The sequence below is a fragment of the Humulus lupulus genome, chromosome X (assembly GCF_963169125.1).
Source record: "Humulus lupulus chromosome X, drHumLupu1.1, whole genome shotgun sequence".
Lineage (NCBI taxonomy): Eukaryota > Viridiplantae > Streptophyta > Magnoliopsida > Rosales > Cannabaceae > Humulus > Humulus lupulus.
In genome coordinates this window covers 112785477-112810366 of record NC_084802.1, presented here as the reverse complement: position 1 = coordinate 112810366, position 24890 = coordinate 112785477, and the positions used below count along the sequence as shown (strand labels likewise).

Sequence of the window (24890 nt, the reverse complement as noted above, 5' to 3'; positions counted from 1 at the left end):
ATTTATAGATCTGTACTCAAGATCAGATGAACTGTGCCAATTGAATTTCTTCAGTACAGATTGCAAAAATACAAGGATTCTTTCAGATACACACACTTTTTCTCTCTAGAATACTCAGACCCAAATTTTCTCTCTCTAGAAAGAAGAAGCAGAAGAAACCCCTCTCTCATCCCATAAACCCTTTATTTATAGGCTTAGGGTCATACATACGGTATCCCCTAGAACCGGGATATTTTATTATACTTATTACATTTAAATTACAAAAAACATTCAAAATTCAAAATGTAACAAACCCCCCATTTGTGGGAAGAATGAGAGTTTCCCGCATATCTTGTTGAAGTTGTTTATGGGAATCTTGACTTAGTCTCCTGGTCGAACACATGCATGTTGGATACATGCAAGTGCTGGTCGGACATACTCCTCTAGGCTTTCCTTGGCTCAAGGTTATGCATGCATGGCTCTCCTCGGATCATAGTCCGAACCACACCCTAGCTCTCCTCGGACCAAGGTCATGCATGGTTGGTTCTCCTCGGACCAAGGTGGTGCGAGCCAATCTCCTTGGCTTCTCCTCGGACCAAGGTGGTGCGAGCCAATCTCCTTAGCTCCTCCTCGGACCAAGGTGGTCCGAGCCAACCCTCTTGGAGCTCTCCTCCTCGGACCAAGGTCCGTGCCAATCTCCTTGTCTTCTCCTCGTACCAAGGTGGTCCGAGCCAACCCTCTTGGAGCTCTCCTAGGATGCACTCTCCTTAGTCTCCTAGGATGCATTCTCCTTAGCCTCCTAGGATGCATTCTCCTTAGCCTCCTAGGATGCACTCTCCTTAGCCTCCTAGGATGCATTCTCCTTAGCCTCCTAGGATACATTCTCCTTAGCCTCCTAGGATGCACTCTCCTTAGCTTTCCTCGGACCAAGGTGCACTTGTCTTGGTTATGACATCTATCAAGCAGTCCAAATTCTTCGTCAGTCTACCAGGTCACTTTATCACAACTCTGAGGAGTCAATGTATTTATTGAATATTTAATGTGTCTTTTATGGACCATGTACCGCCATTTGCCATCTCTATTGCCACGTCATCAATCTCCATTTTTGGGGATAACAATTTCGGCTATGGCTATGTAGAGTGTTTACGACGAAATGGAGAGAGCTTTTGGGACTATGGATTTTGATATGAGATGTTTTTGAGAGTGAGAAAAATGGTGAAGGGTAAGTCTCTATTTATAGGCTTCAAACCCCAACTCCCTTCCTTGATTTTCTCCACACTATTCAACTTAAATTTTAAAAATAAAACCCTCCCTCCACTATATGGTTCTAACCAGCCTAGTCTTAGTCCCTTCTTGTTGCTACATCATCTCCAAGTATGCCACATAGTCTCCATTTGGCTCAAACTTTAGTCAAAGTCCAAACTACTATCCTATATCTCATAACTCTGGACCCTTCTATAGTAAAATTAATGTAACTGGAGCTATAGAATTCAGATTTAGACCATTTGTGCACTGTTGGATAGCTAATTGAATTATATACAACTTTTTAGGAATACTATTTTTCCTAAATCGTAATATAAATATGTCAAAACTTGGCCTGAAGTTACAACATCCTAATGTTACGAAAACTACATTTACTTATCTAACTCTTCTTGACACATAGTCACTGAATTCAAATAGATATAATCTTGCCTATCTTTAAAATTTTAAAAAAAAATCAAATCCTTCCTATTTTTGAGCCAAGCCTAAGACTAAGCTATTTTGGTTTTCATTTTAATTCTATTACTTCGACTTAGTTTAATGCCACATGTTCACTTCTTAATACATCAAATATCATGTGCATTTAAATACCTAATAAAACTTTACACTAATTTAATCATATTCTAAAATAATTATAATTACCCAAACTATAATTATTTCTAAGTCATAAAATCATAACTTAAATAATTTAAGCTTTAAAATTTTTTTTATTCCACAACTCAAGTCATATCTAAATTTAACCTATGATCATATTTAAGGAGCTTATAAGAAAATGATAACCTTGGTTATTACAATCTCCCCCCCCCCCCCCTAGAGAAATTTCATCCTCAAAATTTTACTTACCATACAATTTTGGATACCTTGCTCGGATGTCTTCCTCCAACTCCCACTTTGCCTCATGTTCTGTACTATTACTCCATAAGACCTTGACTCTCAGAATACTCTTAGACCGTAATTCCTTCACCCCCTTCTCTAGGATGCTAACTGGTCGTTCCTCATAACTCAGGTCTTTCTGAAGTGCTAACGTATCATACTTGAGAACGTGAGGTGGGTCTGACACATATCTATGCAGCATCGAGATGTCAAACACAATGTGGCTATCTGCTAGAGCTGGCGGTAAGGCTAATCTATATGCTATTATTTCCACCTTCTCCAATATCTCAAAAGGACCTATAAACTGGGGACTAAGTTTCCTTTTCTTCCCAAACCGCTTCACTCCCTTCATAGGAGATATTTTTAAGAAGACTTGATCTCCGACCTTGAATTCCACATCTCGCCGCTTGGCATCCGTATAACTCTTTTGTCGACTCTGGGCACCGAGCATACATTTTCTAATCAAATCCACTGTATCTTGAGCCTCTCTAATAGCTTTGGGTCCAAGAAGTTGTCTTTATCCTACCTCGTCCCAAAGTAGCGGCGATCGACACTTCCTTCCATAAAGTAACTCATAGGATACCATACCAATCATTGCCTGGTAGCTATTATTGTAGGGGAACTCTATAAGTGGAAACTACTTACTCCACGATCCTCCGAAGTCCAGTACACAAGCACGCAACATATCTTCTAAAATCGATATGGTACGCTCGGACTGACCATCGGTATGAGGATAAAATGCCGTACTGAGACTTAGCTTGGTACCCATGGCTTGCTGCAAGCTTCCCCAAAATCTTGATGTAAACACCGATCCTCTATCAGATACTATGGTCTTAGGGATTCCATGCAGTCATACTATTTCTCAAACATAAATGTATATGTACTGGTAGTCAGTGTACATAGTCTTGACAAGTAGGAAATGAGCTGACTTTGTGAGTCTATCTACCACAACCCAAGCCGAGCTGTGTTGCTTATTTGTTCATGGTAATCCTATCACAAAGTCCATGGCTATGTTTTCCCACTTCCATTCCAGAATACTAAGCGGTTGCAATAAGCCTGTGGGTCGCTGATGTTCTACCTTCACTTGCTGGCATACTAGGCATTTGGACAATATTCTGCTACGTCTTTCTTCATTCCTGGCCACAAATATAGTGCCTTAAGTTCATGAGTCATCTTGATCGACCCCAGGTGAACTGAGTATGGGGTAGTGTGTGCCTCTTCTAAAATCTTCATCTTAATTCCATAATCAAGAACCCTTATCCTGATATGGAGAAATTCGTAGTCTTGCCTTCTTTAAGTGCAGCCATAAGTGATACTAACGTGTCATCATGCCTTTGTTCGATCCGTATATCTTCTAATAGACTTCACTGGAGGGATAAGTTAGACAGTTGACCAATGACTAGTTCTATTCCGACATTAATCAGCTCTTGTTGAAGCGACTTTTCTATTCCGGATAGTGCTGCTAGATTTCCATAACTCTTTCGGCTTAACACATCTACAACTACATTTGCTTTTCTTGGGTGGTATAGGATTTTTCAATCATAATCCTTTACTAGTTCTAACCACCTACAATGCCTCATGTTGAGTTCTTTCTAGTTGAAGAAATATTTTAAACTCTTGTGGTTCGTATAAATCTCACACCGTCCTCATAAAGATAGTGGCACCAAATTTTCTATGCGCAGACCACCGCTGCCAACCCCATATCATGTGTTGAGTAGCATTGCTCGTATTCCTTCAGTTGGCTTGAGGTGTAGGTAATCACTTTGTCATTCTGCATCAACATATAACCCAAACCTTGCTTCGACGCATCACAATATACTACAAACTTGTCATTGGGTGTCGATACACAAAGTACTGGTACTGAGCATAATTTATCCTTGAGCAACTGGAAGCTCTCTTGACATTTATCAGCCCAGTTGAACTTTTGCTGTTTATGGGTTAGGTCGGTAAGCATAGTGGCTATCTTAGAAAAGCCTTCTACAAATCTCGGATAATAGCCTGCTAGCCCGAGAAAACTTCTAACCTCTGACGTATTCTTAGGTCTTGTCCAATCCTTCACAGCCTCTACTTTAGTTGGGTCTACGGCGACTCCATCCTTGGATACTATATGCCCGAGGAATGCTACTTGCGATAGCCAAAATTCACATTTCTTGAACTTGGCGTAAAGTTGTTGCTCCTTTAGTCGCAGCATGGTCAATCTTAAATGTCCTTCGTGCTTGACTTCGTCCTTGGAATACACAAAAATATCATCATTGAACACTACGATGAATTTGTCCAAGTAATCCTTGAAGACCCGATTTATTAAGACCATAAATGCGGTTGGAGCGTTGGTAAGACCAAAAGACATAACTAGAAACTCATAATGTCCATATCCAGTTTTAAAAGCTGTCTTTGGTATATCCTCTTCCCGTACCTTGAGCTAGTGACAACCGGACCTATAACGACCCAAAATTACTAGTATGGCTTAAGGGCCTTGATTAGTGTGCTGGGAAGGCATAATTGGAAGATATGTGAATTAATGGTGAAAATGCATGATTATGTGATATGCATGATCTTATGATAATATGGATATGTGAAATGCATGTTTATGAGTACTAGATAAGCATGCCGGTCCTATTTATCTTTTTAGGGCATAATTGTAATTTTGCCCCGTTAGGGCATAAATATGATAAACTGTTGAGGCCACATTATTATGTGGATATATTTATGTTTGCAGCATTTGGCACGAGGCGATCCTAGGGAGCAAGTAGCGGGAAAGTCATAACGGGACCCAGTACCCGACTCGGGGCGAGTTAAGGGGTATTTTGGGTAATGGACATTTATTTGGGTTATTAAGTTATGAAAATAAATAATTGGAGATATATTTGAGGTTAGGAAGCCAAGGTGGGAATACCGGGGAATTTTACCATTTTGCCGTCAGGGATGTTTTTGGTATCCCGAGCTTTGGGATTGACTTAATTAACTAAGAGTGGATAAAAAAAACTAAGGAAAGTAGTAGAACTTGAGTAAACTGACTCTTTTCTCTCTCTCACTTAAGCTCCCTCTAGACTTTCCATTTCTCAAGCTTACTCTGAGATCAAGGATGAATTATTGAGCTGGAATCTTGGGGGGATATCTCAGTGGTAATTTGGAGGTTCAAAAGGGAATTTAGATCAATTTGAGGCTAAGGATTTGGGGTTAGCCCAGTGATAGCTAAAGGAATCAACCATGAGTTGAGGTGTATGCTTTGGCTTGGGACAAGATCATGCTCGGGGGTCATCTTTCTTAATCAACACTTGGAATTAAAGGTAAGAAAAATGCACCCGTTTATATGGATAGGTTGGGACTAAGTGTTGCCTATATTCATATGCATTGTTGTGTGATTGTGATAAACCATGTGAGTATGTTGGGGACTAAGAGCTCCCTATAATTGTATAAATGTCATGAGGTGGTATTATGCCATCGGGACATGTGATAAACGACCTAAGAATGCCGGAATCAATACTTTCGCACAGGGCGTGGCTCAGCCACTGGTAGCTGAGGACAACTTATAAGTCACCGAGCTCGGTTAAGCTGGCCAGAGTCAGTGGATATAACATTGGGGGTGGCTTAAGTGAGCCAAAGACAATTGGTTAATAGAGGGTGTGGTCTAAGGGCGTTGACCCTGAATATTGTTTAATGGTTGTCATAAACTACTGATTATGAACGTGGTTACTGTATTTGTCTGATGGATATGATATGTTGATTATCTGAACGACAAGTTGTTAGTTTGTTGATTGTTATCACTAAATAGGTGAATGTTATGAATAGTTGAGTACCTGGTTATGCTTTGTGGAATAATTGGTTATTGATAGTGATCATGTTATGATATTATGTTTTCTTACTGGGCCTCGGCTCATGAGTGCTACGTGGTGCAGGTAAAGGCAAGGGTAAGATGAATTGACCATGGGTTGGAGAGCTCTGGGGGTGAGGTGTACACTGTTAGCTGCTCGATCGCCACGGCCGAGGGATTGTGCAGGGACGGAAAGCTAAAATGTGTATTTTTCCATAAGAGTGCCTTAAATATTTATAACATTTGGAAATTCTTTAATTATGTCATTTAAACCCTGATTTAGGATCCCATGTACCAAACACTTATTTATTTTAATGAAAATTATTCATTTATAACCAAAATATTTTAAACCTAACCTATTTATGTCTTTAGATTCACGTTTTTATTTAAATGACTTGATTAGGAAGTCTCGTGCTATTTGAAACACACAGTGTAACGATCTTGGTTATCCAGGGCGTTACAACTTGGTATTAGAGCGGTCTGGGTTTAAGGGCTCCTGAAGATAGGCTGGACATGTACACTCGCCGCTGAAGACAATCTCGACTTAGGGTTTTGTAATTGAATACATGAAATTACATGCTTAAGTTCTTGATTGAAATATGAATGTATTATGTTGTATGATTATAGGAAGCATGAGATACTGATAGGGCCTGGCCCTTGACTATTGTGTGATGAGATTGCGGCGTGCTGGTAACCATTGCTATTGTATGTGAATGAATATTTGGGCAATGGTTTGTATACTGATTGTATATGGTTAACTGATTGAACTGAATTGATATGTTATACTTGTTTATTGGCTTGGAGGAAGCATGATAAAGTGTGAGTATACTTGGTTGTAATAAAATTTGGTAGCTAAATGTATAGAATTGTGGATTAGTGTTTATTATGATTTTTTGTGCATGATTATTGTTGTTATTTGAACTTCGTTGAGGATTGGTTCGGAGTGCGAACCTTAGGGTTGAGGAGTTTAGTCAGCAGTGGCGGATGAATTCAATTGGTTGCACCCAGAATGGTTAAGTGAACTTGGCATTGTATTATAGGGGGGTTGCAGATGATAGTTGGGGTTGGAAACCTCCATCTACCCCTGAAAGTCGCAACACATGTTTGCTAGCATGTGAGTAAGCTGTGGGGTCTAATAGTTGAGACCAGATGAAGGAATAGCATACTTCTTTGGGGGAAATTTTTGGTTTGCTTAAGAGTTGGTCAGTGGATGGGCAAAGCTAATTCCATCCTTGGTTATATGAAGGTGAGAGGTCTTAACTAAGGGGTTGTGCTAAGTATTTGTGGTGGAAGGATACTTGGAAATGGTACTCCGACCGAGATAATTGTATGATGGGTTGGAAAGAACTCAAATGGTAACTTGATACAAGAAGTTATAAAGACATACTTTGAGCTGCGGAGACTAATAGGCTTATGAGTTTGATTTGGAATGGTAAGGTAACAACAATGTATGTCAATGAGTGTTGTGAGTTGGATATTTCATTTTGGAAATTGATATAAGCGGATGTGGCTGGAAATGATGACTCATTTAAAGATTAAACTCTGGAATGGTCCAGAGCATCAAGGTCGTTCCAATGTATGAGATCTTCATTTGTATTTAGGCAGTAGAGAGGACCATGTTATTTGAGATCTGTGGAATGAGGTATAGGGTGTGAATGCCATAGGGCAAGAGATGCAAATGATAGTATTCCCATTGGTGGAATTTAGTAAGGATAGATTCTCGGTAATCGAAGTAGAGGATCCTCGGACAATCCTATGGCTTCTATTTTTGACAGGAAGGGGTCTGATTTACAAGGTAGCTGTCAGGACAGTGATGGGAACCGATGGGGTTATTTAGTATGCACCAGAGGCAGGGGACGCCACCTGGAAAGATGTCAAGTGAGAGCACGACTTCTACATGGAGTGATTCGTTATGTTAGGATGGATTGCCCGTGACTTGGGAATGGAAGACTAGAATGCCATGTTACATTAGAAGCCCAAGGTTAGTTCCTTGGAGATGATCAGTTAATTGAATGGCGCACATTTTTGGTTATATAGCGAGCTGGAAGAGTTTGGTGTTGGGTATCTTTCAGGAAAGGTTCAGACATAGAGAGTATGCCTCAAGGGTATTATGAGAGGGGCTGAAGATATTAGTATTTGTTAAGGAGGAATTGGAAACTTATGGAAGAGGAATTGGAATACAAGTAATAGAGAGGTTCATGGTGAGAGCATTAGAGCTCGTTATATGGGAACCTTGACATGAGTTAGAGGGAGAGTTAATTTGCTAAAGAGACAACCATGGATTGTACGAGATATCACTTGGGAATGTTAATTGGACTGAATAGGAGCTAAGCTGACCAGTAGGGATTCAGATGGGTACATAAGGAAGAACTGGGCTACGGATAGGTTCGGTATCAGAGACATTATGGAAGACAGTAATAGTTTGACAGAAAGAATTACTGAAGCAGCCGAAGAAGTTTGACCTCGGGGTCGATCAGACAAAGCATCATATTGTGGGAATTGTTGACAATGTCTATTAAGGATGAATAGTTTATATGCCGGTTACAAGACAAGACAATGTCTTCAAGTACCGAGTAGGGTGTGATGAATTGGCAAAGGGTAAGTCTCTATTTATAGGCTTCAAACCCCAACTCCCTTCCTTGATTTTCTCCACACTATTCAACTTAAATTTTAAAACTAAACCCTTCCCTCCACTATATGGTTTTGGCCAACCTAGTCTACTCCCTTCTTGTTGCTACATCATCTCCAAGTATGCCACATAGTCTCCATTTGGCTCAAACTTTAGTCAAAGTCCAAACTACTATCCTATATCTCGTAACTCTGGACCCTTCTATAGTAACAATAACGTAACTCGAGCTGTAGAATTTCGATTTAGGCCATTTTTATACCGTTGGATAGCTAATTAAATTATCTACAATTTTTTTTAATACTATTTTTCCAACATTGTAATATAAATAGGTCAAAACTAGGCCCAAAGTTACAGCACCCTAAAGTTACGAAAACTGCATTTACTTATCTAACTCTTCTTGACACATAGTCACTTAATTCAAATAGATCTAATCTTGCCTATCTTTAAAATTAAAAAAAATTCAAATCCTTCCTATTTTTGAGCCAAGCCTAAGACTAAGCTATTTTTGTTTTCATTTTAATTCTAATACTTGGACTTAGTTTAATGCCAGATGTTCACATCATAATACATCAAATAACACGTGCATTTAAATACTTAATAAAACTATACACTAATTTAATCATATGCTAAAATAATTATAATTACCCAAACTATAATTATTTCTAAGTCATAAAATCATAACTTAAATAATTTGAGCTTAATGCAATTTTTATTCCACAACTGAAGTCATAACTAAATCTAACCTAAGAACATATTTAAGGAGCTTATAAGAAAATAATAACTTGGTTATTACGTGGACGCAACTTTGTACTTCTGTTTTAAGGAAACGACTTTCTCCAGGTCCTCCTTGGTCTTTTTTAGCTCCTCGACACTGGCCTTGTGCTCCTCATCACGACACTTGATTTTGTCCTTAGCTGCTTTTAGCTCCTGGATGAATTTGGAGTCGTCCTCTTTAGAGCGACGGCACCCATTGTTCAAAGTCAGGAGAGCCTGCGAAGAACATAAAAGTAATGTTAACAAAAGAAAAAATATTGTTTTCAATTAAAAATACAAGATAGAAAAGACTTACAACGAGCAGTTCGTTGAAACTGTGACCAAGAACCTGGTTTGTTTTCATCGAAGGAAAAGTGGCAAAGGCTTCTTTACTTAGTCGATATTTGGCCACTTTTTGTAGCTTGTCAATGGTGGAGCATGAGGCATTGGAAAGAATTTCGCTCATCGGAAGATGTACTACCTGCTCAGTGGAGGACTCGAGTTGAGAGGATGGAGGAGGCGTAGTTGACCAGGTGAGAAGAGGAGTCTCTGTTGGCTAAGGCTTCATGCTCGGGGTGCCCCGCTGGTGCCACCGGCTTCTCTCCTGCTCGACTTCTTTGAGCCGGTGGTCTTGCCTTCCAAGGCTTAGATATCGACGACATTGTTCGCCTATATGACTGAGAAAGAGACAAACAAAGTTAGTTAAAGTATCCTCAAGGGTTTATAGAGATCGACAAGAGAAAATTCTAAGTATTATACCCGAACTAAAGATGGTCGCTACTTTATCCACTACAAGAAAGAATGCTTTTAATAACACCGAAAATGTGTTATCAAAACATACGATAACACTTTCTGATGTGTTAAGACCGACTATGTTATCGTAGGTCAGGGTACTTTACATAACACTTTATCAGTGTTATACAGATGTGTTATTGTACTGTCAACGATAACACAATTTCTGTGTAATTTTAATATATTGATAAGTGTTTAATTATGTTATTTATAGTCGATTATATAACATTTTTTTTGTGTTATACTACACTTTAGTATAACACTTTTTTTGTGTTATACTACACTGTAGTATAACAATTTTTTTGTGTTATACTATACTTTAGTATAACACATTTTTTGTGTTATACTACACTTTAGTATAACACATGTGTTATATTAGCTTAGAGAAACATAATCTTTTTTTACTTACACAAAACTAAGAAAACAAATATGAAAGTTGAAGCCAAACAAGGTAACATAAATAGATTTTTATTAATTACTCAAATGTAATTACAATATTTAGTCTACTAGTCTAGGCTTAAGAAATCATATTACAACATAATTTATGCCCAATTCAGATTCCTTTATCACTAAATACAAATTAAAAAATGTATACAAAAATTAGCGAAATACATTCTTCCATTCTAAAGGCCTCAACTACAAATGTTGTCAAGAATTGCTCCAAAGAAATCATCTCAATATACCTGCACATTGTAAAAAAAAAGGTCCTTTTATTATTAAGAACAAAAGTTCTTGCCACCATAACAACAAACTTACAGTCTTTTCTTAAATGATACATTGAAAACTTCAAAAGAAGAAAATGGAAAACTAAGATAAATACTTATCTGTTTTAGTTCAATAAAATAAGAGAGCTATCAAGAAAGAGCTAGGGAATTTTCAGATGAACAATAAAATAAGAGAGAATTTCTCTATGGTGATGAGTCTGATGACTCAAAACAGTCAGTTGGGATTGTAGATACTATATTGCTATATATAAACTATCATATTTAATGATATTCTTTTATTCTTATATATAAATAACTATCATAACTGGTTTCTCCGCCAAAGCTAGCTAGCTCATGTTTAGAAATCATTTACATAAGAAACTATACATGACCCTGAAATTTTCATAGTATTAAAACAAAAGTGACCTTCCAATTTGAAATTCAAGTTATAAATGCTAACCCAAATGCTGAAAAACAAAATCATATTTGCAAATAAAATGAAGAGAAATAAATCAATGGTGCTGAGAGAAACATGTATTTTGGTGATTCAAGCTTATAGACAAAATAATGATGGCCACATACCAGTAGTATAAACAGTAGAAGAAGCCAATACAACATGCCAACTCATATATACATATATTGCAAGGGAACAATACTGTGGAATCAGTAATAGAAGAAATTGAAGAAAAAACATGAAAGAAGAACTTCGAAAGATCATCAGAAAATCAACAAAAAAATGCAATACATTATGTGCTGTCATTTCAGTTTAAGCACAGGGGCACTATCACGGTTGATACTATCAGATGATTCATTTTGGTGTTATGTGCTGTCATTTCAGTATAATCAGTTAGTAATGCCACTGATTCAGAGACTGCAGTATAGTCTAAGGAAAAGTATAATACATCAATAACTTTTCAAATAAAGTAGTTGAAAATAATAAATAGCTTCTGTAACATATAACCCACCTGTGGAGCCTTCCAAAGCAAGAGTATCAATACAGTGCCGGATAGAATCACATATGTTTGCCAAAGCCCAAGAAGCAGTTATTCGCACCTGAAACAACAAACGTACTGGAAAATATTACTCCCTTATGAACAAATTAGAGAGCAGGGTTATTATAAAAGCATAAAGTAAAAGAGAAATACTGATATTGAGGGGTCGCGGGTATTAATCTCCACTGCGTGAATCAATTTGTTCAGGATCTCTGCACTATACCATTTAAGTTTCTAGTAATTCTTCTCTCTATATTTCGAGCTCAAAGAAACATGAAAGCATGAAAAAAATTTAAAATCACCTCTGGAAAACTTTAGGAAAACATGAAATGACACCAATGGCTCAACAAGAAGCTGATCTAATTGAAGGCACCTTGTCTTGTTTGGCTGCATTAATCTGCAAAGTCTCTTAGTTATAATGCATAAACTTGTCTGCAAATAATTAATTTCCAAGAGAAACAAGTCAAAAACACATAATCAATGATTACCGCAGCAGAAAGAATGAAATCCTGTTTCTCCTTCGCAAGAGAGAAGAATACAGAGGAAGTTATGCCCGCAAAACATGTTACTGATGCAGCTCTCACCTTGCAGAACAAAAATGAATTTAATACCTATAACCGCTCTGTGAATATTGGGCTAACAATTCAGAGAAAGCAAGATGAGTTTTAAGCTGCAAATGGAATTAAAAAAAACAGAGATATTATGCTACCTAAAATTTATGAAAAACTGAAAGAAAGTGAACAAGTTCCAGTTAAGATTTTAGTTAAAATGAGCCCTCAAAGAGCTGAATACTTCCCAATTAATTTAGGACAACATGCCTGAACTATTTATCTAAACTAACTACACCAATCTTAAAAGGGAAGCAGCGAGCAAAAAATATCCATTTCAGAATTTTACCTGGTCAAATATTTGCGCATAATTTGTTTCATGAATAACCATTATGGCACCTCCATAACATTCAGCTTCTCTCAGGATATCTTCTTTCAGTCGAGCTTCCATTCTTTCCACTCTTTCACGATCAATGCCCTGAAAGAAGACATCCTAATTATACTTTCCCCAAAAATGGACAGAGACAGTTAGGGAAGAAGTATCCCCAAAAGCTGCAAGATAAAAGAAATAGTAGTGCTTCAATGAAGTGTTGTTGTAGTGTACATGGTCCTAACAAAAAACGGATCCTATGTAATTTGCCAACTCCATGGTTTTAAACAGGCAGGGGAAACATGAAAGGAAAGAACAACATCTCTCTGTCCATATAGTCACTGGTCTGGTCTTATAGCAATGATATATAAAGTAATCCATGGTCAAATTTAATGAACAGGTTAAATCTGATTATTATTTTGCTGATAAATTGAACCAGTGACTAATACAATTTAAAGAAGTACAAATATATACTAAAATGATATAGTCCCATCATTTTTTATGACTTTGCAGTCAAAAATAAGAAATTGAATTCAACTGGGGGGGGTCAGAAACTCTGAACTTGGTAGAAACTCAAGCAATACTAGGATATTCAATACTGATTAAACACCAAAACACCAAATATACTGATTACATATATAAGATCATCAAATATATTTCAAACACCAAATCAAAATATATATTACTGATTAAAAATAAGCAACAAAACCAAAAACTTGGAACGACTAAGAAAGTATAAGAACAACAGATTTGAAAATAAAAGAAAAACTATGGTAAAACTTCCAACTTTCTCTAAATCCAGAACAAGAAATCACAAATATATACAGCTATTCGAAAATTATATTATAAAGAAGGAAAAGGAATATGGGAAAGAGACAAAAATAGAGAGAATGAGAGTGAAATGAAAAAACAAAATAGAGATGGAAAAAGAGACTTCCTGGACCCTTCTTCACTAAAAAAAGCAATTAACTTTTCAGCTTCATTACCTACTAATTTGGTATGCATAATCAACCCAAGAAAGTCACGTCACGTCAACCACGCAAAAAAAATTCCAATTCCTAGATTAGATATCAGATTATATACTCCCATTCAATCCAACGTGCATAAATGAATAATGAAACAAAAACAAACCCAGATCAAAGCAAACCCACCAAAACAGAAAAAGCAATCTACTTTACCAATTATAATAGAATGGAAAAATAGTGGAAACTCTACACACACAGATACATATAGATTTAAAAATTCAAAGATGTTCAGTAGACAATCAAGAGACTACAAGTGCAGTACCTGGTGATAAGGCCCAAAGCTACTCTCTTCCACTTCTAAAACTACACCTGAGCTTTATATATGATAATTTAATCTTCCTCTACCAAAAAAAGTAAATGAAAAAATTAATTTATATAATAGTAGTCAAAACAAAGAAGAGTTATATATATAATATATCTATAGAACTCAGAAAAACAGAGAGATTAAACTCATGCCAAAATAAAGCTTATAAGTGTATATATATATTAGAATATTATTAATTATAAATCCACTTTTTTTGTCATTCTATTAGGCATTTTTTCAAACATCTTGAGTGCATAAGAAATAAAAAACTAAGCAAAATAAGTAAATGAAACCAAATGAATCTTCTCACTTTTCTTAATTAGCAAAATAATACAAGCAACTCAGTCAAATCTAAGCCTGTGAAGGAGAAGTGAGAAGAGTAAATAATTATCTATAGAACTAGAAATTGAGAGAAAAATAATAGTACCTGCATGTATGTATTGGGGCCTAGGTTCTCAAAGCTCCCTTAGAATCCAACAAACAATATATTAAATAATAGAAAACGTTAAGAAGACAATAAGAAATATGAACCCCAACACAATATTAGTTTCTTATCTTCAATTGATATTACATATTACTTTTGTGTTAGTCTATGAACAAACAAAATATAGAACCATTAGCTTCTATTTATTACTTTTATGCATATGGATAAGAGGAATCTAATTAACAATGCAAAGATTAACTTTACTCGAATTGAACTACACATTTATAATGGACAATGTCAAACTTTTTTTTCCCATGGCGATCAGCAAAGGAGAATTTCTTTAAGACCCATAAATCATATTGACAGAAAATTTCAGTTAGCTTTTAAAGTATTTGATATTTCAAATTTCATTATCCTCAAAATAACAAACTACAGAATGTTTTTTTAGCCCAGAAAATAATCTTAATAGAGAATTTTTTTTTCTAAATGAGAATTAAAGTTCTTAATCAGTGTGAATAATTCATAAAATTTAGTTTAGTTTAGAAAATTCATTAAAAAAAAAAAAAAAAAAGACACCAGTTAGAGTGTCTTTGACTATTTGACAGTCCAAAACCACAATGGCACTTACAAGACCTGATGAAAATGACACCAGTAGTACTGTTTCGTTTCAAATAAAAATAATGTTGCATAAAAGATGCTTACCAATCGGTTAAGCTGGTGCTCATTCAAAGTACCACCATGTTCTGCATGGCTCTCAATTCTGCACGTGATCAAATATAGTTAATAAGAATACATAGTGCATAGGAATATTAACTATTTGTCAGTTATGTCAGAAAACTTAAAAAATTAGGCGTACCCTTTAGAAAACCACTCATTAAACTGTTCGTGACTATCAAATAAGGTTGGCATAATGAAATGTAGTAAGGCCCACAACTCTGCCATATTATTTTGGATTGGAGTGCCAGTAAGCAGAAGCCTATTTCGGCAATTAAAACTAAGCAGTGTCTTCCATCTTATACTGTCCAATCACAAGCAAGACAACAAAAAAGTATGAGTACAGAGAATAAAAAATAGAAAACAACCATTCAGAAAGTAAAGGGATTCATGAAGATAGATATATTGCCACTAACGTATATCCAACACCATATATTGCCATTTCACCCGCCGAAAGTACTTCTCATTAGTCCAGCTTATAGTTGACATTGGAAAAATTCTTCAATGACTTTTTAGAACAATTGATGGCAAATCAAAAATATATTTTAATTGTAATCAATGTACTCCCATTAAAAAAATTTAAAGTTACCATCTCCTTATCCACTCTCTTCCAGAAAAGCAGCATGTCCCTAGCTATCTTCCTTGTGCGAATCGGAGCACCCTTCATCAATTTAAGTGATCTACTCACTTTCAATTTCACCTGGTAAAGAAAATAATGATAGATAAATAAAGCATAGCTTCAGGATATTACACTATAGCACAAAGGCCTCACTAAGATCGCAAGAACAAAATTAAAAGTTACTTTCCAAAATGCTATTAGAAATCGAAATATGAGATGCTTCAGAGAGAGAATGTTTGCTTGCCTCTCTTTGACAATTTTCTGAAACCCTCTTGGCATCAATTAGTTGCTTCCTATGAAAAGCTGTAAAATTCCTATGATGGTTTGGCATGTCTCTTCTTACAATATTGACCCATACTTTTCCAATTTTCTCCATTTCCTCCCTCTCAATCACAGAAGGATCTTTCTTCACCTTTTGCTTTTTAGGCAAGCTTCTTTCAATTATCTGCAGCACAAATAACAACAATTTGATTAAGAACCCATACTTAGAAAAGGAGCAATTGCACACCAGCCCCCTTCCATCCCATATAAACTAGCGTAATTTAACATTCAAAAGTGAAGGAGATAAAAACCTCATATGTATCGCCTTTCTCTAGAACTTTAACATAGTAGACCTGTAAAACACCACCCTCAGACAAAATAGACCGTTTTATATTTCCAGTTTTACGGAGTTCTTAAGGAAATTCTACTATAATGCATGAAAGAAAACCTACACACATCTACTTAATTTATCTTGACAAGTATAAACATTACCAAGCCTATTCAAGAAGTAGCAACCTCAAGATATCAACCATTGAAATTGCAACTCCTAGAAAAACAGAAAAGGTATTTACCTCAATGTATAGAACACTAGACTTATCCTGCAGTTTTCTCCTTGATCGAAGATCTTTAAGACTGTGTTCCCCTGTTTCAGCAGAATCATATCGAATTCCTTCTGCTCTCCTGTTGTGCCAGTGCTTCCAATGAAAAGGAGTCCCTTGGGTATTTAAAACTGCAAGTAAGTACTGGGCAATACGCTCTTCTCCAACCACTGAATCTTTCACAGACCCTACATCCAAAATTAATAAACTTTAATCAGGTAAAGTGAAGAAGCAATACCATATCCCAACTCTAAAAGAAATATCCATAGTTGAACAAGTAATTATGTAAAATGTAAATAAAAGAAAAAAAATTATAACTTTTTATCTCTGTAAACAAGTCAGGTTTCCACTAGATATCTAAATTTAACATAACATATACTCTTTTCAGAATCTACATGTAATTTTTAACTATTCTATTTTCAGCTACAGTAATAATTCAACCATCTTGACTACTATAATATTATACCCAGAAAATTACATTACATGGACTCATACCAATTTTAATGAAAGTTATATTATTTAGAGCACGTACTAAGTTTCCTATATTTTTGTTGGTGACGCTTCTGCAGCATGAGATGAGTTTACAGGGTCTTCCCCAAAGGCAATAAAGCCAGAATTGAATGATAGCATGTTCATTTCATATTCCCTTGGCCAACAAAATCAACAGCCAAATATCTGCAACTAGAGCATATGGTTTTTGTCGAGTAGCAAAAAGCCTGACGTTAACCAATTCTAGTTTTTGTACTTATTACAGTTTCAGCATACAATAAATACATCATCAAATGTTCACATTTAATTTAACAGATTAAAGAAAAACAATAACAAAAACAAAACAAAAAAGAACTAATCGAAGAGGGCTGACCTGCAAGAGCAAGCTTTAGTCCTGTCTCTATATCTAGGATACTTGGAACCAGTACACCTGGAGTGTCCAGTACATATATGCTCGGCTGATGAGCAATCTGTACCCAAAAAACAAAATAGTTTTGAATAAAATTCAAGGAACTAGAATCTAAAACTTGTCATTAGGAGATATAAATATCTTAAAATGCATATAACCAAAACATGAATCCTAAGAGTAAAGAATGTTTATGCACCCTCAATTTTTCTTGACAGTAGAAAGGAAATCAAACACAAAAACTACTTCACCTTGAAACCAGCAATATCTTGAGTAACACCAGGCAGAGGACCTACTGTTGCTCTCTTATTCTTCCCTTGCGCTTAGTAAACAAAACTCAACAAAATCATTTTTGGGTTCAACTTAAATATCAGTCCAGAAAAAATCTTAATTACATCTTACCAGGAAAGTAAGATGACGCAATTTGATGAATGGAATTAATCAAAGCAGATTTTCCAACATTAGGAACCCCAACAACCATAACAAGCAGAGTTAGCTCTTTCAAAATCGCTTCCTTCAATTTAAACTCCACCAGCTCAAGAAGGTTCGATACATAGACGCATATACATCACACGCCATTAAAATCAACAGAACACGAAAGCAAAACGCTATTAAGGAGTAAGAACAAACTGAAGAAAAATTACTTACCTTCCTAACAGAAGTATTACTGTGTGCATTTATGGGAATACAATCTTGTTGGAATGATTCAAAATGACGAACCCATTTCTACAGAAACGAAGTCCAATAAACAGAAATAACAATAATGGATAATAAATAAATAAATACAAAATGAAAATGATTACCGGCATGATATTGGGATTGGCAAGGTCCTGCTTATTGAGAGCAATAACCCGTCGTTTGGCAGAGAGGTGAGAATGAAGGTCCTGGTTGGCAGACGACAGGGGAATTCGAGCGTCGTGGACCTCAACGACAAGGTCAGCTTGCTTGAGTCGATCGCGAATGGCGCGAGAGGCTGCGGCCATGTGACCAGGGAACCAATTGATAACTCCACCGCCGGCGTTGAACCCCATTTCTCCTAAACCCTTCTTCACGAATTTCTTTACACCCATATTTTTGTTTTAGCTAGAAAACACTGTGAAGTGGTCAAGTCTATATTCGAACGGGTTTGGCGAATGAATAAATTATCACTTAGTCAAAGCTGGAGGAAGGGTGGTGGCAGCTGCCGAGTCGAGGTGGTAGTGACTGTGAAAGAATGAAGGTGGAAAGAGAAGAGAAGAGAGATAGGTCTACGGGAAAGACCGAGAGAGTACAAGAGAGATAGACCGAGAGAGACCAGGAAGAGAAAGAAAGAATAATTGAAGAAGTGAGTATAGGGGAAATGGGTACACGGGAAAGGTAGAAAATACTTAGGGATTTGGCGCCTGAAATTTTTACTTTGCAACCTGAAATTTGTCTCATATACAATAACTCTTTTTAAATACTATTATAATGATGTGTTATGGTAATGGGTGTTTGGTGTAGTGATCTAAACTATTACTGCTCCAAACATTATCATCCTCAAAGAAATCTGGGTTAAAGCTACTCGATGGAAAGATAAAGTTGCCATTCCTGTCAAACAGGTTAATAGGAATGGGCATGTATTTAAGAGAGTTTAATAATCCATACCATTCTCATCCTCGGATGAGTCGTATCCTCGACCAGGATGGTCAGGTAGTTTCTATTTTCCCTTCCCATGGGAAGGAGGGATGTGGGGTCGAGGAGAGGATACTAGCTCTCTTATGGTAACCCCAGTTGTCGATCGACACCTAGGTGGTTGGGAAACGTCTTGGGGTTGTGAGGCCTCATCAGCACCTTCTCCTGTGGCGCTCCCAACAGTCGCTTCCTTCACCTCTTGATGGGACTCCAAAAGGCTGACCAAACTTAAATTATTTTCATTAACCAGCTCCTTGATGCTATTTTCTATGGCGGTCATGTCGGATAGAGCAACAACCCTCTCTACCTTACTCTGGGTAGGCTCTGGTCAAAACCATGGGCCTATATTCAACAGAGTAAATTATGAATAGAAAGGAAATAAACCACTAGAAGGGTAAACAAATTCAAGAAGGAAAAATACCTCCCCAAGAGAAGGACAGGTTGTCCACTACAAGATTGGTCGTGAGAAAATACTCTTGGAAGTATTTACCCACATTGGACTTGTAGGTGATGTCAGTTAGGAAGGTGCGAGCAAATTCTTGATGGCAGAAGTGGAAGAACCCCGTGTTATTCTAGTTTGGGTTGAACTTTAAATCAAAATGATAGTTGATTTCATAAGGAGTGGGTACGAGCCATATTTTTTGGTGGTAAAGAATGTAGAGTGCTGATAACACTCTATACTCGTTTGGCATGATTTGGAATGGAGAGATGTCGAAATAGTTTGCCACTCCTCGGAAGTAATCGTGTAGAGGCAGAGTAGCTCCTACCTCAATGTGATACCTCGACCAGGCACTTTAAGCACCTCTGGGCACGTTTTCCCTTTGTCGGGGTTGGCTTGAAAAGTGTAATCCTAGGGAGGCCATACTTCTTGGGATATTTGGTCACCATCTTGCTCGATATAACACTAGCAGGGGAAATATACCATGGTATACCATGGAAATATACAAGGGTGCTATAAAGAAGAATCTCAGGAGGCTGCTCGGTTGTTGCAGATTGATTAGTAGTGGAAGGTCCTTCAGCATGGCTCCATGTTGACCGATGTGAGGGTCATCAATTTTCTTCCTCCTCTGAGCAACATGTTTTACTCGTGCCATGGAAGGGTTTGAAGCAGGATAACTTGTCGATGGTGTTGGTGGTGTTGTATGTGTTGGAATGGGTAAAGTATGTTGATCAACGTCTTCGAACAGCAGGTTCAGAAGTTCTTCGTCTATTGGCCTCTCACCTCTCCAAGGATCGTGCATGAATATGTGAGAAGTATAAGAGGAAGTGAGAATCTACGACCAATATAGAAAGAAGAACAAAAGGAAAGAAAGGAAAGGATAACACCGTTGTGGATGAAAGTTGAGCTTACATGCAGCATCCTGGTAAAAACACAAAAGCCCTACGAGCAGGTTGGAAATAATAGAATAAAAAGTGAAATTGAAAAGTTTTTCTAAAAATACTTTTCAACTTCAAAGCGAGGTAGGAAAAACTCACCTTTTCTGAAATACCAAAATCGAAACTCCACTTCGATATTTGACCCAAAATCAGTGTAAATAAACCCATATACTCCTCCTAAACATTGTTATATGCAATATATTGCCTAAAATACCTATTTTAGCATTGTATTTCTAAGTATTTTTTGCCTAAACCCGATTTTCTCAGAAACTCACCAAGAACATCGACAACACAATTACAAATATAAAAGAATCACAGCCAAAATGCAGGTAAATTGCTAAAAAATCTTAAGAGTTTGTTCGAAAACTTACTTGAAGCAAAGATTGTTGGAGAAATCACGGAGAGATTGCTCGAAATTGCTCCAAAGGCTTCGGATTGCACTAAAAAAACTTGATAGTTTTGAGAGATCTTGAGGAAAGAGAAAGATTGGATAAAAATGAAAAGTAGTGAAGGGACTTATATTGATACTGGTCGGGGTATAATTGATGAGTAATGATGAAAATATGGTTTTGATGCATGGGAAACCACAATAACGTCAAAGCATTCTTGGGAAACTGAAAAGGTCATGATTACTTACCTTTTCGAGAATGTAAGTGCAATTGGATGTCACGGGTCAACAGGATTGCTGGCCGAATAAGTTTATTAATGTTGTTCTCATTAAAATAAACTTGGGCGGAAAATGTTTCCCTAAATATTTGCATGATGACGTGGCATATTAAAAAGGCATGTGTACGGCACGTGATCGATCATTAATGAAGGTCTGGTCTACCAATGATCAGAGTATCAAAAGAAATTGAGCTACTTGATTGACGCAAGGAATATGCTGAGCAACAGGGAAAAGAAGGTGAACAGAGGCATACGACTAGAGCTGCTCATAGGACCGAGACTAACATTCAGAAATTGTTATAAGTTAGATATTTATTCATTCAAGTGTAATTAATGTAATTTATATTCTTATTTTATCATATTTTAAGGGCATGTTAATGACGACCCATAGGCCCATCTTTACATCTGGGATCTTATAAATAGGACTCATAGGATTCTTTTACAACACACGCATTAATTTTCATTTAGGGAGAAATAGTGATTTTGTACACAGTACTTGTATCTATTTTCAAGGCTTGTGAAACTCGGCCAACCCTTGTTCGCTAATCGCAGATTTTGGAGTTCGATATCAATAAAACATTAAGTGGACATAGGTCATTACCAATCCTTGGGGTCGAACCTCTATAAAATCCTAGTGTCGTACTCATTCTTGAATTCAGTTCTCTAATGCTTATCGTTTTCGTGACTCCATGTCATTGACCAAATCGAGGGTCAACACTCATTATATTTTAATCAAATTAAAATAATTAGGTTTTCAAAATTTGATTTATTTAATAAATATTTTAATCAAATTAAAATAATTATTTAATAAATAAATAAATCAAATTCTTAATAACTAAAATTTCAATTGAACAAACTAGGCTGTGACATTTGTCACATGCCAATCACTGTGAAAGCACAATGTTGGGCGTGCACGTGTGCCTCCCCAATTTTATTTTATTTATTTATTCAATTAATAAGACAATGTATTTACACATTAAAATAATATTATGTTTCATAAATGCATAATTATCAGTTAATTCAAAAATTCACTTTATCTTATAATTTAAATAATTTATTATCATATAATGAATTAAGTTTTTTTCTTTCTCATTATTAATTGACCCAACTTTTATTAATACAACTAATATATAATTTTGTAATTAAACATATTAGTTTATTTAATCAATTAATTCATAATTAATTAGTTATACATAATTATTAATTACTTAGCCCTGAAAAATTAACTCAATGATAGTTAAGTATTTTTCTCTATTTAATTTATCAATTATATCCTCATCATTGACAGTGTGTGATAGAGTTGACTTGGGACCAATGACCTATAATACTAAGCATTAATAAACTAAATTATTAATTAAACTCTTTAATTAAATAATTTTATTTATTAATTCAATTATTACTCCACTATAAATATAGAATTGTACTCTTAGTAATTATATAATTATATTTATAGAATTATCTCGATTTGTCCTTTGATATAATCACTTCATGTAGTTTTGTCCTCCATTTTATTAGGTCGCTAATTATAACTAGTAAAAATTATCATTTTACCCTTCTAATTACCTCTTGTTCATTAAGTATCATTGTTTATCCCAAAAATAGACATGGTGATGTGGCTTATCAAAATGACACGTGGTGCTTAGAAGCATTAATTTTATTAGTCCTGGTCGATTAGGCTCGACCAGAAGAGGAAGAATTTCCCTCCTCGAGTTCATCCAATATGGCTAAAGATTGTTGTTCGAAGGAAAACATCTTCAATTCGACTAAGTGCATGTTCCACATGCTCAAAGAAGTGTTGGTTGTAAGATATTCCAAGAAGTAGTTCAAACAACTAGAGCCACCTGGATTTTACAAGATATTTGTTTAACTGTAATTTGCATGTATTTTTTATTCTTTTATTACACAATCAGTTGTGAAAGACCCACATTATGTGTGTAGGGTCCATTTTATAATTGTAAGGCCCAAGGCCCATTAGAAACTCTATAAATAAAGACCTCTCATAGTTATTATTTTTCATGCACAATTGACATACATAGACTCTATCAAACTGTACTCTCTCTCACAGGCTTAAAAAACTTAGTTGAATCTTCTTCTCTTTATCTTGAGTTTGAGACCTTTGTGTTCTATAAAAGTGCAAGAAGATGTAGGTAATTACCAACTCTTGGGACTGAACCACTATAATTTTTTGTATAGTTTTCCTATTATTTGTTATCGTTTAATTGACTCAGTGTCCATGGCCAAATCGCTGGTCAACATTTTTTTGCTTTCATTAACAGTTGAACTCAAGAAATGCATTATCTTTTTTTTCGCTGGTCAATCCACTGAATCCAAAATAAATGGCTATAACTACAAGGAGTCAAAGCCAAGAACCCAAAGGGGGAAACCAAACCACTAGACAATATTACTACCCTTCTAGCAGTCAATTCCCTCCCTTACATCCTGTCCAGTAGGTTTCTCTGACGGGAAATGTGCCCAATCGCAAAATACTTGGTCGCGACGAGCCCCATGTAGATTTGGGGGAACATCTTAACCCCGACATCAAACAACTTAAGGAAGTCATGGAGAAAATGCAAGATCAATTTGTTGCAATGCATGAAAATCAAGCAACAGAACAAAAGGAGGTAGTTGAAGCCCTAAACAAGCAAAGACAAGACTTCCAAGCTTGGATTGATCAACGACAAAGGACCCTTGAAGCTAGTCAAGAAAAATTTGATTGATGGGATGCATAAGTAGCTAGATTAATAGAAGTTTCCTTACAAAAAGCCCAAATAAATGTGAATTGACATGTGGATCCACAAAATATCAATGTTGGTCGAATTAATGTTGCTCAAGAACAAACTAGTTGAGATGTTGAACCTAATCCACAAACACGATCCAAAGATCAAATTTTTCCTCTAGGACAAACACGAAATAATTGAACAATTAGAGAAAATTGAGTAGTGCATCATCGCCAATTACATCAAGATGAACATATCTTGCCTAATCAAAACCAAGAGCAGGTCATGGTAGACAAGTCTCTCGAGAAGGAAGACCTGTAAATGGAAGACAACCAAGGCGATTAGTCTCGAGAGGAGGAATTCATCCTAATAAATAAAATCAATATGTTGGTCAACAATTCCAACAACCAAGGAATGATCGATAAGTAAGTCAGAATCGAGCCCAACAACCTAAACACAACCAATCAGCTGGTATAACAAAGACCAACATCTCCGGCAGTACCGACGCAAGAATGATAGGGAAGTAAACAGTGGCTATCGATCATCTTATAGAGATGGTTATGATGATGAGGATGGATATAGTGGGTACTACCAACATCCAAATGACTAGTAGTATGATGTGCATAGGAATGATGGAAAACCAAGAGAATGGTATGTTCCCCCAAGGGCACTTGGGCCTCAAAACATCCCTTTGCCTAAAGGATCGCTTGTCCCACTAAGGCAGCCTGAGAAGCATAATTATCCTGCTGGACCACCCTCTGTAGCCCCTCAGGCAGATAACAAAATGCTAGGGGACAACCTAGGGGTAACAACGCCTTTAACAGGCTTGAAAAAAGAAGACAAGAAGATATACGCAATGTCCTCGACGAACTCAGAGAAAGAAATGGGTCGTATGTTTTTGGACCCGTTGCACCACAAAATGAAG

At 36.4% G+C, this 24890-nt stretch overlaps 2 protein-coding genes and 1 long non-coding RNA gene across 3 annotated transcripts; all 3 read right to left on the bottom strand.

Moving 5' to 3' along the window:
• Nucleotides 1-11550: 11550 nt before the first annotated feature.
• On the bottom strand, nucleotides 11551-12388 carry LOC133804957 (uncharacterized). Its single transcript, XR_009878720.1, has 5 exons — nucleotides 12282-12388; nucleotides 12096-12190; nucleotides 11947-12010; nucleotides 11767-11854; nucleotides 11551-11684 (listed from the first exon to the last, which is right to left on the bottom strand). It is a non-coding gene; the product is annotated as an uncharacterized LOC133804957 (long non-coding RNA).
• A 3322-nt stretch (nucleotides 12389-15710) lies between these two features.
• On the bottom strand, nucleotides 15711-16450 carry LOC133806164 (chromatin-remodeling ATPase INO80-like). Its single transcript, XM_062244288.1, has 3 exons — nucleotides 16370-16450; nucleotides 16042-16242; nucleotides 15711-15878 (listed from the first exon to the last, which is right to left on the bottom strand). Exons 2-3 carry the CDS (start codon nucleotides 16171-16173, stop codon nucleotides 15711-15713), a joined length of 300 nt encoding a protein of 99 aa, XP_062100272.1. The 5' UTR covers nucleotides 16174-16242; nucleotides 16370-16450.
• A 105-nt stretch (nucleotides 16451-16555) lies between these two features.
• Nucleotides 16556-18622, bottom strand: LOC133806163 (short integuments 2, mitochondrial-like). Its single transcript, XM_062244287.1, has 6 exons — nucleotides 18356-18622; nucleotides 18201-18278; nucleotides 17955-18096; nucleotides 17804-17874; nucleotides 17520-17616; nucleotides 16556-16845 (listed from the first exon to the last, which is right to left on the bottom strand). The coding sequence occupies exons 1-6, from the start codon at nucleotides 18620-18622 to the stop codon at nucleotides 16556-16558; spliced, it is 945 nt and encodes a 314-aa protein (XP_062100271.1).
• Between the last annotated feature and the right edge of the window lie 6268 nt (nucleotides 18623-24890).

Coding starts and splice junctions, on each gene's coding strand:
- LOC133806163 (XM_062244287.1), bottom strand. CDS start 18,622: ATGGGTGTAAAGAAATTCGTGAAGAAGGGTTTAGGAGAAATGGGGTTC. Junction 18,097..18,200: donor GTAATACTTCTGTTAGGAAG/GTAAGTAATTTT, acceptor TATGTATCGAAC/CTTCTTGAGCTGGTGGAGTT. Junction 16,846..17,519: donor ACTAAAGCTTGCTCTTGCAG/GTCAGCCCTCTT, acceptor TTTTGGATGTAG/GGTCTGTGAAAGATTCAGTG.
- LOC133806164 (XM_062244288.1), bottom strand. CDS start 16,173: ATGGAGAAAATTGGAAAAGTATGGGTCAATATTGTAAGAAGAGACATG. Junction 15,879..16,041: donor CAGAAAATTGTCAAAGAGAG/GCAAGCAAACAT, acceptor TTTCTTTACCAG/GTGAAATTGAAAGTGAGTAG.